The 19,297-nt window shown below is 37.1% G+C and overlaps 1 protein-coding gene across 3 annotated transcripts in view; it reads left to right on the top strand.

The window, feature by feature from the left end:
* The first annotated feature begins 860 nt into the window (after positions 1 to 860).
* Positions 861 to 19,297, top strand: part of LOC131968300 (butyrophilin-like protein 2) — a 71,348-nt gene continuing 52,911 nt past the window's right edge. The window contains exons 1-7 of one of the 3 annotated variants that reach the window (XR_009394030.1): positions 863 to 1,154; positions 4,434 to 4,766; positions 9,671 to 9,946; positions 12,575 to 12,889; positions 13,850 to 13,873; positions 14,876 to 14,998; positions 15,187 to 15,749. Coding sequence is in view for 2 of the 3 variants with exons in the window: in XM_059329118.1 (XP_059185101.1) it covers positions 1,097 to 1,154; positions 4,434 to 4,766; positions 9,671 to 9,946; positions 12,575 to 12,889; positions 13,850 to 13,873; positions 14,876 to 14,998; positions 15,187 to 15,287 (1,230 nt within the window). In the remaining variant the exon portion in view is untranslated. Of the gene's footprint in view, positions 1,155 to 4,433; positions 4,767 to 9,670; positions 9,947 to 12,574; positions 12,890 to 13,849; positions 13,874 to 14,875; positions 14,999 to 15,186; positions 16,290 to 19,297 lie in introns of those variants that run through there. The other 2 variants (XM_059329118.1, XM_059329119.1) reach the window with 2 other exon arrangements.

The raw sequence follows: 19,297 nt of genomic DNA, 5'->3' as shown, positions 1-19,297 counted from the left end.
CTTCAGGTTAAAAGCTTTCAGATATACACACTGACATCTACTGTTGACCTGCTATCTCCCCCTAAATATCTACTGTCCCCAATTAAAAAGACAGTATTAATGTTAGTTATACAGTATTAGTTCAGTAAAGACATGAAGTGACCCTTTTCCTCCAAATCCATCACACTAAATTAAATGTGGCTGTACTTCAGCTTCACTGAGTGTGTTATGATATTACTGAAGAGGCTAAGATAACACAAGGAACCAGATTTCCTGTAAAGGATTAATAAAGGATCTGTCTATCCAATAGTTGCCTGGATTTAATGTGGGCTACCTGCTTAGCAAGCTCAAACCGTCGACCATTAAATAAAATCAGTCAGACAAACATTTTTCTGGTTATGATATTGCCAGGAGGGACTTCTGTTGGATCTGCACAATGAAATACGATAGTGCATGTGTGGGCTTGCAAGTGTAATGGCCTCACCTTTATTGAGTTAGACTTTATTCCCAATTCTGTGGAAGAGAAGTCTTTATTGACTTAGGAGCTGTGTTTATGGGACTAAGCTGATAACGTTCAAATTTTGGCGTCATTAACACTGCTATTATGTGCATATCAGCTAATACTGAGCTTCTTCTTCCTGAGAAACCTTTGTTTTATTCAAAGTATTGTTTGTATTGTGATTATAAGTATTTGTATTTTATTATTTTACTCTTCTATCTTTTTTTTAATTTAAATTTGATGTCTGTATGAATGTTTCGTTGAGTCATCGTTTATATACGCAGATGTGATGCTTTTATTGTGAAGGCCGGAAGTGGTGCCGTTGTTGCAGCTTGACCAGACAGACTGACTGTTGATGGGAAATACTAATCTGTATTTTTATATTGCTAAACGTGACTGTAAGTCTGTTGGTTGTTCAAATATCTAATGTTCCCGAAGCATCGGCGAGGCTTGTGATGCTCCATCTCCCTTCTCTCCAGTATCTCTGACTTGAAGAGTTCAGAAACTGAAAGTGTTTCAGATCAGCCAACCAGGCAGCGAGGAGGAGCTCCAGCTGAGTTATAAAGAGATGCTGCGACGTTAAACTGATGTTTAGTCCCTCAGACGACTTCGAGAGCCATGAAGCTGCTTCCTGTCGCGTGTCTCTGTCTCCTGACTCTGTCTGCTGATGCAAACGGTGAGAAAATGTATATTTTACTGCATTATGCAATTATATTTAATTTAAAAGGCTGAAATATTTACAAGGCTGTTGATTTGTTTGAACACCTGCAACTGTGTCCTGATAATAAGCACGGATTAATAGTATTGATTGAATGATTAAGTCATCATTCTGATTGATTACAGCCGTCATTTGATTTTCATTTTGTTCAGGAGATGCAACAACTCGTGGGGGTTTATTAGTTTATAGGTGTGGAGCCGCCATCACTGCTGCAGATATCTGTGTGTTTGCGTCTCTCTCTCTCTCTCTCTCTCTCTCTCTCTCTCTCTCTCTCTCTGTGTGTGTGTGTGTGTGTGTGTGTGTGTGTGTGTGTGTGTGTAACCATGACAGTATTTCCGAGAAACCCTCCTGAACCTTGTTTTTTAATTTTTATATAAACTCAAAAAGAGACATTGATAGAATGTAACTGAATACATTTAGTACTGCACTTAAGTACAATTTAGACGCAAATATTGAACTTTTTACTCCACTACATTAAGCTGACAGTTTTCAGTTAAATATTTAACCTGAAAAACTTGATCAATGTTAATGATTAATTTAGATTAAAGCACATAACAGTATATTAAGTAGTTAAAATGAGCCCGACCTTGACAACAGTACAATAAGATGAGATAAGATTTTCCTTTATTGATCCCTCATGTCAGGTGTTGCAGCAGCACAAGTACAGAGTAAACAGATTAGGATAATAAAAATGCTGCCTTTATAAATGCATCAATAATAATAATAATCCAATAATATTTAAAATATATTAAACAATCTGCCTGAAAAGTACTTTTATTTTTGACACTTTAAGGTCAAATTGAAGCTCATCAGATGGTTGGATAGTTTATTCTATACATTTTCAAACTGACCATAAATTATGTTGAAGTAAAACCGACTTCATTCTATTTTATATTTTATTTTGGCTGTTGGATTATTTCATTTTTATCCTGTGGTGAGAAGTTGGATCATAAATGAGTTTCTTTGTTTTAAAGAAACACATTTATACTGATATTGCTGATGAAATATAACTGGTGTGGCAGATATCTAAAGTTTTTTTTTTTTCTAATCTAAATTAGAAAACCACATTATTTACTGCCCAAACCATTTACATGGCAGCTTTGTCTACATATGTTAAAATTGTCATTATTTCATTTTAATTGACATTATATTTAGGTGCTGCAATAATTTATGTCTTATACTCTAATTCGATTTTTCTTTCTACATATTTTCTCTCACAGTTTCAGAGGAATTCATAACACCCCCCACCACCACCACCACCACCACACACACACACACACACACACACACACACACACACACACACTGTTTATTTTTCCAACCAAGTGGCCGTACCTGTTTGTGTGGTTATGCTTCCTGTGTGTGGGTGAGGTGACTTTACTGTGTGATGAATGATAACAGTTAACTGTATTTGGCTTCGTTCCTACTGGAGCAGTGTTGTTAGCTAGCAGGTGTTTATTCTGGCAGGGAAATAAAAGTCATAGTAGGAATCTTACACGGTAACATGGAAAGCTTTTCTCTAACTCTTCCAGCAGCTCAGCTGAACAAAGACAGATTTTTATTTTTTTAAGTGAGATTGAATGAGACACTCAGTCACTTTATTACTGAGTAGATGGCGGTCGACACACCCTTCATTCACTAACAAGAACCACACCGATAGATGTATGAATTTGGAATTGTTTAATGTGAGATAGAGATGGGCTCTCTCTGACTGAGTAGGAGGGTAGAGGGATGGGATGAGATGTTGGATGAAGAGGATGTGACTAGAGGGGAAGGGTCATGGGGATGATGGGAGTGATGGGGGATTGGATGGAGAGAGGGGTGGTGGGGATGAGGGGGTAGGTTTAGGATCAGAAAGCGTTACGATAGACCGGGATCCTCTGAGTTGGATGCTTAGGTAAAACTTTGCGAGTCCCGTCCAGGTGGGGGAATGGAGCGGCGAGCCTTGGCACAGGAATAGCCCCAGGGAGAGGAGTTGGTATGATGACATGACGAGGAGAAAGAAAACAAAAGGAAGAAAATGGGTTCTTTTGGGTGGGAGGGATATGACAAACAGATGCCAAGAGGAAGGGAACAGATGAGGTGTGCATAAGTATACTGGTGGCGGAAATTGGGTGTGTTTAAGGCTTGGTCCTTGTTCCTGAACTGAGTTATAAAACTTTGTGTTTGGAGGAAGTACTGCTGTAGACGGGGCAGCAGCTAATCTGTATGAGCCACCTGAAAAAATACATATCAGTTTAAGTGTACGTTATATTTAGATTATTTTCACCACTTTATTTTTGCTGTTAGGCAGTCCTGTTTATGCTTATATGGGGGAAACTAAAGCCATCATCTATTATCTATTTAAAGTAGGGTTGTCAATGTTGTATCCGGATACAATACTCATTTTCAAAAGTATCGAGTATCTGAAGCTTGTTATCATAGTTGCAGTTTCTTTTTGCACAACTGTTTTTTATTATAAATATTTAACCTGTGGTTCTGTTAATTTTTTTACATGTTGCATTTTTCTTGTTAATAAAAATATTTCTGTTAAATTTTGGGGTCTTTGTTTTTATTCTGGTGGTATCGAAAACGGTATTGAGTATCGAATATTTTCCTGAGTATCGGTATCGAGTTGAAAATTTTAGTATCGTGACAACCCTAATTTAAAGTCACCGACTCCTTTGACAAAATCAGTCATTTTGGAAACGGCAGAGAAAAATCCATGCTGTAATTTGGTTCCAAACCTTTTGACATTTTGTAGATTTCTTCAATTTTAGCAATTGTATGGCGAGCACTTGTGTTGTGTTTCCTGCTGAGAAACCCTCTTATTGTGAATGTAGCGTGTAAAGCCATCCACCTCTGAATGCTCTAGGTCTCTAGTTGGTGGTTGTAAAGTTTCATGAGGCTGTGATTATCCTAGAGGTCACAGCAGCTCATTTTATACACTGAGCTCAATTTTCACAAACTAACATCATCACACATTAGGGAAATTGAGCTCATTAAATCTACAAGAGTCCCAGCTTTCCAATGATTACCAATGTTTACAATTCCAAGACTGTTCAAGGACCCCAGGATGCAAATATAAAAAAAGTCAGCCAGGGGCGACAACACTCCCGTGGGTAAAGGGTTAGTTCAGATTAAACAGTCATACAACAACACAAACAAACTAAGAAGTACACAGAGAGCCATTTTTCTAACCTGGCGGCTCTACCTGTAAATGTAGTAATTAAAATATGTTTTTTTTTCACCTTCCAGGACCAGGAAACGTCAAAGTGGTGGGGAAAGAAGATGATGATGTTATTTTACCCTGTTCCCTCAGCACCAAGAATAATATTGAGAAAATGACCTTTGACTGGAAGAAACTTGAACCCCGGACGGAGGTGTTTGTGTATAAGGCAGGAAAGATTTACGGTGAAGGTGAAGAAGGTCAGAGTGACCAGTTCATAGGTCGAGTCTTTCATTTTCCAGAAGAGCTGAAACACGGAAACGCCTCCATAATCATCAAAAAAGCTGAGATTAGAGACAGTGGGAAATACACTTGTGTTTTTCCAGATGCTCAGCCAGAAATGTCCATTGAACTTATTGTAGGTGAGTACTTTTATAAAACAGTTACAAAGACTCCTCCTCATTTACAGACGAGACTGGTTCAAGAGCCCCAGACAGGCTCACGTTAAGTTGTCCTCAAACCGTCCTCTAATGTGGGACAGAATTTGGGTCATTATCACAACGTGTTTGATCAGAGGAGATGTTGTGTTGCTCAGGATCAGCGTGTCGAGGACCCTCTCACAGCGAGGAGACCCTGCCAGATCTGTTTTCTGACTCTTTGACTGCATCCAGGACCGACACAACCAGTCTCCTCTATAAATGTTGAAATAAAGTTTGATCTGAAACAGTGGCTTCTTTTATAGCTGTATTCACTAAATAAATATTTCCAACAAACAGGACCACTTATCTGCCAATCATTCTGACATAATTAATTTTTCTTTTGTCTTTCAGATCCCATTTTAACCTCTTGAGGCTTATCATAAATACATACATTTATTCTTCTTTATATGCAGCAACCTTTAATGTTCGTAATTCTAAAAACATGAGGGACTGATACATGTTGGAAGCATCACTGTAAAGTAAACTCTCTCAGCATTGCATGTAGTGTGTTAGTCTCACTTGATACCCATAACACTGGTAATGTGTTGAAATACTCTATGGGAAAAAATAGAAATTTTCTTGTTCTTTTCCTTTTATTTCATATTTTAAATACAATAAATCATTCATAATAAAGACCATCAAGCTGAAATTGACAGGATCTCTCCATCAGCTTGTCTGTTATGTCTGTACCAAATCTTAGTTTGATTGACAGAAGTGTCTCTGAGATATTTTAGAAAGTGCAGTACAGAGCATCTCCAGCAGAGGACTCCAGAGCTGTCTAAAACTTTTCCAAAGTTACCAAATGATGATAATAAATCTCTTTATGATTCTGAGAAAATGTCCCTTAGTGTTAAATCTGACTATAAAAGATGTTTCTGATATTTAAATACAGATTTATACATTTATAATCATTGAATCAGGCCTCAATAAATATAAAAATAAAGTTTATCTGTTCTGTGGGTGTCCACTACCACAGGAAGTCCAGCTGCATTAACTTCCACATATGGTCAGGCAGGTGATTTAATTGGCTACAAACTCACCGTGTTTGCACGGTGCTGACTCACCATTGGCTGAGAGCAGCTGTCAATAAGAAACACGTGGAGCTCACGGAGCGATGTTCTCCTCTGATTGGTTGATTGAGTTAAAGGTCCGGTGCTACGTCACTTTAGGTCGCAGAAATATGCGGATTGGTTTATTTAGTTCCGGAGCGTTTCCTGAAGTCAGAGATACTGAACTTGATTGGTCAAATCTTTTGTCAAAACTTTAAATTCACTGAAAATAATTTGATTTGGAAGTTTGACGAGCGGCGGTAAAACTAAACGAGGGACACAATCGACTTTTATTCACGATATTTTTTTACTTCCGCTGAATTTAAACAAGGTAAATCTAATCGGTGGACTTTTGTTGTTAAAAACGAGCCCCCATTTGTCTATAAGTGTCTGTTTTTCAACCTATAAATAGATTTTAACTGCGACTAGACAGGATATCAGCTAAGATGCTAACTGTTTACTGCCGTAAAGTAAGATTCGACGGTTTTTATGTCGTAAATCCTAAAGTTAGATTGTTAGATCCGTTGAAAAAACGAAGTTTTAAGGTTTCAAACGATGTATAAAATGTCTCTACTGACTCCTACAGTCAGCATGAAAATATGCAGTATATTTATTTATTCTGTTTTATTGTAAATCTCGGGTCGCCTGCAACCTCCGCGCTTTATAACATTAAAAGACAGATCAAAGGAAAAGATCCCAGGTGAGTCCTGGTTTAATGACCGATCAGCAATTATACCTTTGGCTCCACAGACTCCACTTATTTTAAAAACTCGCTGTCTTAAAATGGCTGGGATCATTCTTCTTCTGTAGGGTTAAAAAGACTAATGAATTATCACTAAAACAGGGACATTTACACGAACATGATTAATAAAATGATGTCAGTGGACAGGGGCAGCTGTGCTCTCCATCCCTGTGAAAAGCCAAATCACAAGTTATATACTCTACTGTTTCTAATAATCAGTCTATCCTCATTCATGCACAATACTTACTGTATTTGTGATAAAGATAAAATACACTTTAGTAAAAGTCTATTGCTAAAATGTTGAACAAATGTGATCAATTTTCCATTTCAAGCAGTATGACAAATTTTCTCATTGACACAATGAATCCCTGATAACAGAAGACAGTGTTTCATATTTTATTCTTTTTTATGTTGCTGCCCAAGCCTCAGCACTGTACGTGCCTCTGCCATGAGAGGAGTCAGAGTTAGTGTTTGCAGCATTTATTAAATTTAGGGAATAAGTTCAGGCTGCGCAATTAATTAAAATTATTTTAAGAACTAAACTTGCAAATGGCAAAATATGTATCAAAATACCATTCTGAATGAAGTATTGTGGTGCTGCACAGCTATTCTGACCTACAAATAGTATTCTTCAGACTTAAAAAAAACAAAAACACAAATAAAACTACCATGATCTGCATTTCAGGAAAGTTAGGAAATAAAAACAGAATGCAATGATTTGCAAATCCTTTTTGCAACAAATAGTCAAATGAATACACAACAACACAAATAATCACAGTTAGATGTTTTTCCCAAGTGGTGCAGCCCTAGAACAAGTTAAAATGTTTGACATATTATGCTCTGTTAAACAGTGATGGTATCTGTATTTGAGGTGTATATTGGGACTTTATGTTTCTCTTGGTGCCACTCTGTTTTCTTTTTAAACACCACATGTAATTCATATTTTCAAGCGAGAGATGTGATAAGATAAGATCTTCCTTTATTAGTCCCACAACGGGGATATATCCCGCATTACAGCAGCAAAGTGGATAGCAAAAATAGAAGAATCAATAAAATAAGAATGAATAGTGAAAAAGCACCATCAACTAGAAGAAATATAGAAAGTATTAAATGAAAATGGGAGTCGTATATACAATAGACAGACCATTGCACAGAGAAATCTAGCACATTTAAGTTAAAATAAAAAGTTCAACTGGGGGGGAGTAGTAGTTTGAATGAAAAATATCAATACAGATCAAGATTAGTGTAAGTAGTGTAATGATGAGTTATAACAAAGGTGGTGATCTGAACATAACCTACAACACAATCAGGTGGTGCAGGTGTTGTAGAGTCTGACAGCAGCGGGGATAAAAGACCCGTGGAGCCTCTCCTTCTTACACCATGGGTGTAACAGTCTGCTGCTGAAGGAGCTACTCAGGGACCCCACAGTGTCATGTAGGGCAGTAGTTCTCAACCTTTTTGAGTCGCGACCCCCAATTTAACATGCATGTTGTCCGTGACCCCCACTCACTGAACAGGATCTCACACGCACAGTTCAGATCACCCAAAAAAGAAACAAAATGACCCAAAAAGTAAACAAAATGACCAAAAAAGACACAAATTGACCACAAAATGATCAAAAAAGACACAAAATGACCAAAAAAAGGAAACCAAATTACCAAAAAAAACACAAATTGACCACAAAATGATCAAAAAAGACACAAAATGACCAGAAAAGACACAAAATGACCAAAAAAAGGAAACCAAATTACCAAAAAAGACACAAATTGACCACCAAATGATCAAAAAAAGACACAAATTGACCACAAAATGATCAAAAAAAAGACACAAAATGACCTAAAAAGACACAAATTGACCACAAAATGATCAAAAAAAGACACAAAATGACCTAAAAAGACACAAAATGAACAAAAAAAGACTAAACAAATGATTTGGCGACCCCCAGAAATCATCTCGCGACCCCAATTGGGGTCCCGACCCCAAGGTTGAGAATAGCTGATGTAGGGGGTGAGAGGTGTTGTCCATCATGGATCACAGCTTCACTAACATCCTCCTCTCACCCAGTGTTCTTTGGTTTTCCACCCCCAAACGGCCGGCTCCCGGGAAAACGGGTTCTACAGTGGCACCAACTCTTTGCTGGTCTTGAACCGCGAACCACTACGTCAGGGGCTGGGGGCGGAGCTATCTAACCAACAAGACCAACTCTGTGCTGTTGAAAAAGACCAACTGAAACGTGTATCATTCAATTATTCGATTTGTTTGACTGCAGTGTGATTGATACGGGCCAGCGGGCTAGGGTTAGCTTACAGCAAAGTCCAACATTAAGTTCAGTGTTAATAAGAATGCATTCGGTGTCCATAGTGATGAAGATGAGCAGTACAGATGTGTTGTAGAGACATGTCGTCTGCCGTTGTTATTATACTTGCAGAAACGGAAGAGACATATACAAACGTTAACAGTGACTTAATGACGTGGCTCTAGAGCCTGTGGAAAAAGAAACCGGTTCAGAGCTCGTTCGCAAATTGAACCAACTGCGAACCAAACAAGCACTGGTCGGGCACTGACTCCCAGTCGAAAAAACCCTATATGGAATTCAGGGGACAGAACAGGACAGAGCTCTCTTTCCTGATCTCCACGTGTTGAAGATAGCAGGCTGAGGAGTGGAGGGGGATCTGGCCAAGAGAGGTGTGAAGTGGGTGAGGGAGGGAGAGGATGCAGAATCAAATCTGTTAAAAATCAGATTGAGTTCATCTGCCCAGTCCTTGTTCCTGCTGGCATGGTTTCTTCCCACTCCTTTTCCATGGCCTGAGATGTTCTGCAGCCCTCTCCAGACATCTCTGCTGTTGTTCTGATCCAGCCGCTTCTCCAGTTTCCTCCTTGAGCTGTCCTTCCCCTTCCTGATCTTCTGCCAGAGTTCCTTCTGAACTGATCTCAGCTACTTACAAATTATAGTGCAGTTATTGACAGTTTTGGTGTGAGATGAACAAAAAAACTTGCAAAGTTACATTTCTAATGTTGTCATTGTCCTTTTTGAACTATTGCTTGTGTGTTCACAGGTTCATCACCAAAGCCTGATGTCAGTACAATAGATGAAACAGATGACTGGGCGCTGCTGCAGTGTGTTGTTCGAGGTGCTTTTCCAAAACCTGAAGTAGAGTGGCGGGACAGGTCTGGAAACAAACTTCCTTCTGACGAGACTGCACCACTGATAGATGGAAAGTTCTACGTCACTCTCAACACTACTGTGTACGAGACCGGCTATTATCGCTGCGTATCCACACAGATGACAATCAACCATCAGATTTACTCTCAGACCTTCATGCACATTGGTGGTGAGACTCTTCTTTTATATTATAATTATTTGTGTGTTATTCATTTCCAAATATTTAATGTGTGTTCAGACTGAACACAAACTGATGAAAACTTCTACACAAGTTAAAAAAATAGTTTCAAACTGAGTGAAAATGTCACATTTCTGCTGAGACTCCACTTCATTAATCTACAGGAAGAATGAGAGGAAGGGAGGAAAATAACAAGAACAACATGAGTTTGTAGTGAATTTTGAGATCAGTATGAACTGTGACAAATAAACACACACGGTAGCTGTGTACATTCCAAGTTAAAGTCTGTGCTGTCAAAATGTTGGTGCTGAATAAACAAACTGTAAAAACACTCCAACAGTCAAATTCACTGATTAAATAGAGACAAAAATAGGAGCATTTCCATCATTAATCATTGTGATTATACAGTGATACTTCATGTGCTGTACATGTCACACAGTCACATTTAGTGTTACATTCACTGTTTTTAAACATGTTTCAGAGGAAAGTTTTGAGAACATGAATGTTAAACACTATATAGTGTGTTGACGTTCATAGTATCAAACTCAATCTTTTCCATATTACTCTCAGGGTTTCCTCCAGGATTTTTTAAACCGTGGGGGAGGGCTGACGAGGACGACGACAACATGAATTTTGAAATGTGAAATTATGACTATTTCAAACTGAATGTTTTTCTAAATACATTTTTTACTATAGGGTTTCCGGTACATGAATTGAAAATAATAATTGAAAATAGGATCTTGCAGTATCGCGAGGCCAAAACAACAAACACAACAAGAACAAATTAAAGTCATAAGTTAAATAACTAAACTAGTCTATACTGAATACAGTCAAATAAACATCTATTCCTGCATAGAATGTGTACAAAAGAAAAAGGCAGTCCATCCATTTGAAGAAAATAGCTACAATGTAAAAATACAAGGCTGTAGCACAACTACATACACAACTGTGCCCTCCTGTCTCCTGTGAGACTTGAAATTTTTCAACATTTGAAATAATGACAAATTGAATGTTTCTACTGTAGCAAGCATACACAACTGCCTAATCTAAAGGCACAGTTCGCAGTTTGCAGCCTGGCTGAGAGCACTTCATTTGTATTGTTTTTAAAAAAAATCAAATATAACCTAGCTTAGGTACCTTTCTTTCACCCTTTTCTCTCCCTCCACGTCGGACTGCTGTCTCTACTCTCTTCGTCTTTTGCGCGCAGCAGCCTGACAGGCAGGTGGTGACTCCGGTGTTGGTTTTTCAAAATAAGGGTATTTGCAGCGTAGCGTCACATTTAATGAAAAACGCAGTGTTTTGTGCCAAAATCACATTTCATAAAATAATTTACATTAATATAGATGTAAAACAACATAAAAATAAGGTAAAAAACAAACAAAACATTATTCTGAAGGTGTGGTGGCTTTTATTTTGCTTTGGCGGTGCGCCACAATCTATTACATGTAGAGGAAACCCTGACTCTGTAAAAGAACCAAAATGTTAAACCAGCTGTTGTTTTCTTCTCTGTCCTGCACAGACTGAAGGTCAGCTCTGATTCTGAGCTGCTTTTCTCTAAAGTTTGTTTCTACTTTCATGATGACAAAAAGCAGAAAACAAGGCTGCAGTGTTTTCTGCTCGAATTCACAGAATACTTTGGGAATTAAATGAGTTTTACAGTCAGTTGAGCTTGTTGTCAGAAATATGAGCAGAAACGAACTCCTACATGTTACTGTGGAGTATCTGACTGAACAGTGAGCTGATAAATACTGTTAATTATATTTTACTAAATAATATAATATAGATCAAATTATGTCAGTAATAATGTCACACTTAATGGCTCAGTTGTGTCTGTGAGGCAGAATATTTCCCTCTGAGGTTAACAAATTACATCACAATAAATAAATAAAAATATGTATTTGTGATTTTAGTCACTGATATTTTTATTATTCCATTTCTTCAACAGAAACTTAATAGAACTGAAGCTAAAAACTAGGACCATGCTTTTACTGACTCTAAATCATACAAAGATAGTTCCAGAAGTTCATAAATTACCTTAAAAAATATGATGTGCAAAAACACAGAGAGAAGCTACAAGTTTCAATCATTAATAATCATTTTATAATTGTAGTAATTCTGACTGTTTAGACCAACAGAAGCTGATGAGATCTTCTGAATGGATTTTAGGGTGAAAGATGAATTTAGATTCAGAAATCTTGACCGTACCTGTTTCACAGCACAATAAATCATCAAACTTTTAAACATTTACCAAAAATCAAAAGTTGATTCCAGATTATTTTATTTGTAAATGTGTGTTGAGCGATCTGAAAAAGTTTCTCAGTCGATTCATGTGTACTCAAATATTAATCCAGACTTGTTGGGAAAATAAGACGTAGAAAAATAAAAATATCTGATTCAAAACTCAAGATAAACAAATTATAAACATGTAAAATACTCAGATGTATAAATGTGAAAATATGCATTCTGTAGGGCAGTGAAGAGGATTTTCTGAGGGCGTTCAAGACACAAAAAAATAAACGTCATAAGTTGATATGTTGATATGACAACAAACTTCTTTATGTCTGTCTTAATTACTCTGCATGTAAATATATTGATTAGTACTCTTTTTTTATCTTCTAGTACAACCTGTCTTGAAGTTCGTGACAGAAGGGAATGATGTTATTTTACCGTGTTCCCTCGACACAAAGGAGAACATCGAGTCAAAGCAGTTTGTCTGGAGGAAAGATGGTCAGAAGGAGGTGTTCATGTACGACACAAGTTCAGGTCAGAGTGAGCAGTTCAAAGGTCGAGTCTCTCATTTTCCTGAAGAGCTGAAACGAGGAAACGCATCAATTATCATCAGAGAGACGAAGGTGACTGACAGTGGAGAATACACCTGTGAGTTTCCAGGTCTGCAGTCAGAAAGACAAAAAGTCCACGTTCATCTTGGTGTTGGTGAGTGATTTCATAAAACAGTTAAAGATGTCTGCTCATTTACTGATGTGATGGTTTAAGAGTCCTTGAACATGCTCAATATTTCCCTCTCACTCTAAACTACATGATATATTATTATTATAAAATTAAAATATTCCTGTGTTTATTCATCTAGAAAGACAAACAAATTAAAACCTTGTGTATGTGACAAAGTGTTTGTAGCCGAGTTAATATTTCACTTGACCTGTTAAAACGTATTTATTGTCAGTTATTCTGCAGCTCGTGATGCTGAAATAATTTCCATGTTTGTTTTGTTGATCACTTTCTGATTGGACGCTGCTACAGATGTTGACTGACAAAGAAAACACATGAACACGAGCTCCACTCAGACATTACTGAGGACTGAAAGGTCCAACCTGGTTCAGTCAATAACCGTCTTAAACTAATTGGCTGTTTCTTATAATTCAGTTAATACTTCACACACAAACACAGGAACAGATTTACAAACAGCCGTCACAACCTGATGCTGAGGATCGACATGAAAACACCTCATGTGGACGATTTAGAGACTGAAATCACGTAAATCAGTGAAATGTTTCTGCCACAGGAGAAAAAAAGGATGAGAGTTAATGTCCCAGTGTACCACCAAAATATACTGAGGCTCTACAATGTGTTAGCTGTAATTAGATAGATTAGATAAAAGAGAGTATCACATTATGTTTGTAGGTTTCAGCCAAGTTGGACATGAATCACACAACAAACAACATGAGGATCAAATTAAACTTCCAACACATCAAACTACGTCTGTGAGGAACTTAAACTAGAACCTCTTAAAATCTGCCTCTTTGATTTCTACAATCAGTTTCAAATGGTGAAAAAATCTTTTTAACAAACACCAAAACAAGTTTCAGGTGTTTTCAAGTGTTACCTCTGTGATGTTATTTTACAAACACTCTGACATGTTTTATTTTTCCTTTCTAGCTGCCGGACCAGAGAAACAGTCAGGTGAGTCCTGAATGTGATGATGTCACTGATCTCTGCATCTCCACATATTAGTGCAGTGCCTGTTTAAATCCTGTCTGTTCAGGACGGCTGGTTGTTTGGCCTCCAGTGTTGCAGCTTCAGCTTCCTCTCAGCTGCTTCCTTTGGTCCTGAACAAAACACCGGCCATCACACAGCTGAGAGTAAAGGCTCATTTACACACAGAAAGATATTTAAAACAGGATTATTTCCTGGATTAAAGCATTTATTCTGAAAGTTACATCTCTTTAAACTGAAATATTTGAGATTTCTACAGTGTAACATCACTAGTTTCTCTTTCTTCATCTGTCCTTTAATGTAGCACACAGTGGAGAAGGGAATAGTGTTAAAATACTTCAGTACAAGTTAAAGTCCTGCATTCAAAATTCCACTTCAATAAAAGGATAGAAGAATCAGCTAAATGTCTTTAAAGTAGCAAAAGTTTTATGAAAAAGTTTCATATGTTGTAGTTTGATCATGTTTTGGATGTTAGTACAATATTTCCCTCTGAAATGTTGTGAAGTATAAAGTAACATAAAAGTACCTCAAAATTAAACTTTTACTGCTCATGTAAACATAAAAGAAGCTGCATGTTTAACCAGATGTGAAATATTTTCTCTTAACAAAGCTTTTCACTATCAGATCAAACAGAAACATTCATAAAATAAAGATTTTTTTAGAAGACGTAATCCAGAGTCTATTGTAGCCTCGACTCAGTTAGAGAACACACAAACTGCAACATCCCCCTCCTCACTACTGAGACCAGGACCTGATCCAGAACCAGAACCAGGACCAGGACCAGCCTCTGAGCTGATCTCTGGTCCTGTAGGATTCATCCCACTGCTGCTTGTATCTTAAACTGGTTTCTGTTTCAGGAGCATGAACTCCTTTAGTTGTTCTCTTTGTGTCGACTGTGATGTTCAACCTGCTGTTTATGATTTACAGTTTCATTCTGAGAGTCAATGAAACTTTTCTCTTCTGTTTCAGGGATCCCTGTATGGATTTTTGCTATTGTTTGTGCTCTTCTTATTGGTATCTGTGTTTGTGTTTGTGTTGGTGTTGGTGTCTTTGCTGTGAAAAGGAGTCGCATCACACAACATCGAAATAATGGTAAGTTTAAATAAAGTTTTGTGTCAACATAATGATGAACAGTCAACAGCAGCTTATTTCTCTGTGTTTGATGTTCAGAGTCCTGACAGCTGTTTTATCTGCTCAGTGCAGCATTTTGTTGATATTTACACTCAGAGTCAGATCAAGTCAGCTGTGATTTTATTGAATATAACCGTTTCTTCTTGCAGGTTCACCAACAGCAGCGCCAGAGGGAGGTGCAACAACCTCACCTGGTCAAGGTCCCAGTTCGGAGACAACAGTTCTCAACCCGACAGAGCAGAATACATAATTCTGTTAAATGAGAATTAAATGAAAAGTTTGTGTTGATTTCTGACAAAATGATTGAGCTCCCCTCTTGTGCAGCTTAAAGAGAAAAATTAACAGAAATAATGTTTATTATGACAACTTTTTATACTTTGTTGCTTTTATTCCTTTATTTTTATATTCTAGTTATTTTATGCATCTGATTTCTACTCTTGCACTGCTGTCAATTTATATTGATTTAATTCCAGGCAGCACAGATTCAAATCATAATCAAACTGTTTCTGAGGACATTAGACTGAAGAATCTGCATGAATAAGGTGCAGCTCCTTAGAAACTTGTGAGAAAGAAACTCAGAAAAACAACAAAATGAACATAAAATGAGCTATAAAGGAACGCACTAGAACAAGCTCCAGGTCTCCTGATAGTTTTTATATCAGAGTTTAAATTTGAGGGTCTGGGACCATAAAAGTGAGTCACTAATAATCAGGTTAATACTTTTCAGAAACTGCGTTGGTTAAAAACGACTGAACTTTATTTCTGATCCAAGTGTCCTTGAGTGTGTGAACGGATGAATGAGGGACGTATAAACTGCTGTATAAATGTCTCCAGTTACCAAATATTATCCTGCTGCTTGTAGTTCTTAAAGGTCCAAAGTCAGCGAGACATGAACAGAAACATGAGACTTCACTGAACTGAAGGAAAACTAATGTGAACATTTTGAAGCTAAAGTCAAATATAATGAGACTGTTTTTATTCTGATCTTGTTTTTATATTGTCATTATTTGGGACGATCATGTTGTGCTTGTTTTTATTTGTTCAGGTGCTCAGCCAGAGTCTGTCAGGTACAGGTACACTCAGTGTCCAGTTTATTAGGTACACCCAGCTAAAGCTAATGCTAACAGGTTCTCAGAGTGTTTACTGTTGTTGACTGTGATGTTTTTTATGTTCACTGATGATGCTCCTGCAGATTTCATGTGAATTCATCATTTCTATACAAAAGTTTAATTAAAAAATAATAATGAATCGACCTATTTTGTGTCTGTTTTTAATGTTTCTGTGTTAAGAGTTTGATCAAACAAACAAAAGTTATTTTACTTTACTGAACAAATTCTAAGATGATTCATATTTGTCAACAGTTGATTTTCAGTAGTTTTACTTGTACTTGAGTATGTTTTACAGTGATATTAGCACTTGTACAACACGAAGGGTCTGAATATAACACTTCTAATTGTGGTAGAGTATCAGTATTATTTCAGTATAAGTACTTTTACAGTGGTATTAGTACTTTAACTTGCTGCTAAGGTATTAAATGCAGGATATTTTTTTCTTGTAGCACAGTATTTTTACATTGGTATTAGTATTATTTTTTACAGCAATAACTGGTCAACAGTGGGAAGGATGGTTAAACATGAATGGATGGATGATCTTTTCTATACAACAAAATATCAAAGAAAATATTACTCATCTGAAAAATATAAAACCAATAATAATGATGATGGTGATAAATCAGGTTACTCTGTTAACTTACTTCATTAATGAATCTATAGTAGGTTTTCATTTACTCTAAAACCAAGGAAAAATTCAGGAATCTAGTACAACAAAATAAAACGATTACGTACAATACTTAAAGGTAAAAACAGTCCAAATTACCCAAAGAATGACACATCCATACTCTTTTTTTTCTGGCTGGTGGTTTGGATTAAAATCAGAGAAGTCACAGGCCTGGAGGACTGAAATATGTGACAGGGTGATGATACTATACAGGCTGTTTGGGGACTTTAACAGTTAATATTATTAGAATAAGAAATTGTACTTCACTGAGGTTCTGAATTAAGGACTGTTGCATCAGTAGAATAAAGCATTTGAATACTTTATTCACCACTGAAAAGATATTATGGATGAGCTGAAAATTTACAAAGTCATGTGACTAGAATTTAGTTTAATTTTTTATTCCTGTTTATTAAACCAATTAATAAAGTAAATATTCGATATTGATGAAGAGAAGGTAACAGGTGTGTGATTTTACAGCATACATCGCTTTAAATTAGGTAAATTGTACTAAATATTACTTTCACTTTAATATATTTGTCTCAGTTGGTGTCGGGATGTGATGAGGTCATCCTGAGTGTAACCGGGTGTTTTATTGTGAAGGCTGTGAGCGGAAGCAGCCAGCAGCCGTTAAATGTCCGTTAGAGCCGTTACAGTGACGGTAAAGTGATGTTTCATCTTCACACTTCAACAACTATGAAGCTGCTTCCTGTCGCCTGTCTCTGTCTCCTGACTCGCTGTGGAAAAACGTCTGCTGATGAAAACATTGAGAAAATTAATATTTAGACTCAAGTGTTTTATATTTGAATAAAGTTTCTCATCAGCATTTAGCTCCGTTTAAAAACCACTCCTGTGTAATATATCTCTTATAATGATCAGGGATCGATATCTGCTGATGAGCTTTAATTACAGCCTCCTTGTGATTCATACAGTCATCAGAGAGCTGCGCAGCATTTAGCGGGGCGTCTCCATCCTGCAGAGAAATGAGACGCTGTTTCCGAGTAAAGCTTCTTCAAGACAAAGCTGATCACATCTGAGAAAACATCTCTCATATTTATCAGGAATATTAAATATGTCTGACGGCTGCGGGGAGGTTTTACTGGGCAGGAAATAATTATGATAGTAATAATAAAGAATACATCATATATATTCATATATAGCTCATTATAAAAGTATTATTAATAATACATTAAACAGAGATATATAGGCTATCATATAGAAACCTGTTTTTAATTCAGATTATTGATACAATAAAGAATCAACACTGATGACTTACTATAGATGAAACTTCTCAGCAGTATATAAAGGGATTAAAATGAGCTCCACCTTTATCAGCTGCAACATTAAAGAGATAAACACATGCACTCACAGACTCAAAATGTAATTTTATTTAAGGTGGTATTTGTCCTGCACTTATATGTTATCATAAGCTCTGTGCATGTGATAATTTTACATGTAATGTGTGTAATAATAAAAACGAAGTTAGATAAAAGATTCTTGAAAAGGATGGTGTAGAAGGAGGAGAAGACATTAGGTCACAGGGCGTCATATTCTTGGGGTAAAACACATGCTCATTAAAATCTAGTCTGCACCTGCAGAAAGGTTCAACAGGTGGCGCACAATCATAGAGCTCCTTCTATTTCTGGCACGTATGCTGTAACATCACGGCTCCAGGTAAACTGTGCATGTGTTTTACCTGTAGACTGTTTAAAGGTTGTACCTCAAGAAAATGACCTCTTGTGACCCCGTGTCTTCTCCTCCTTCTACACTCCTTGCCTAAATCCTTGAAAATCCAAAATACAGGCAAAGAAGTGAAGTGTGGTCAAGTCATTTGTCACTCAAAGCAGCCACATATTTAATTATGTAAAACTTTAAACAGGTGAGTTATATATAAATTAACCCCTCACAGTTATCATGATGGAGGAAATTATTCACAGAGACCAAATCTGTTTTTTGTACCCGTTTCTTATTTCTGCTATAAAGTTAAACATTTTAACATGGAGGTCTATGGAGACTGACTCACTTTTAGAGCCTCAAGTGGCCAAAAGAGGAGCTGCAGCTTCTGCACTGGTTTCAGTTTTTAACTTCAGAAGTTAAAATTTCAGATGTTTTCATGAGTTTCAGTGTGTTGAGCTCTCAGTCACCACATACATCTGAACAAGCTTCTGTTAAACATGTCCTTCATAGTAACTGAGGGGACACGTGGGTCTGTTTGTCTCCTCCAGGACCAGGTGTGGTCAGAGTGGCGGTGGAAGAAGGAGGTGATGTCGTTTTACCGTGTTCCCGCAGCAACAAGGAGAACGTCGAGAAAACTGTGTTTGACTGGAAGAAAGACGGTCTGGAGGTTTTCTTCTATGAGGCAGGAAAACATTACAACAACGGGCGAGAAGGTCAGAGCGATCAGTTCAAAGGACGAGTTTTTCATTTTCAGGATGAACTGAAGTACGGAAACGCCTCCATAAGAGTCCAGAAAACAAAGATGGCTGA

The sequence above is a fragment of the Centropristis striata genome, chromosome 3, assembly GCF_030273125.1.
Source record: "Centropristis striata isolate RG_2023a ecotype Rhode Island chromosome 3, C.striata_1.0, whole genome shotgun sequence".
Classification (NCBI taxonomy): Eukaryota; Metazoa; Chordata; class Actinopteri; order Perciformes; family Serranidae; genus Centropristis; species Centropristis striata.
Note: the sequence above shows the minus strand (reverse complement) of the source record. Positions and strands in the feature narration are given on the sequence as shown.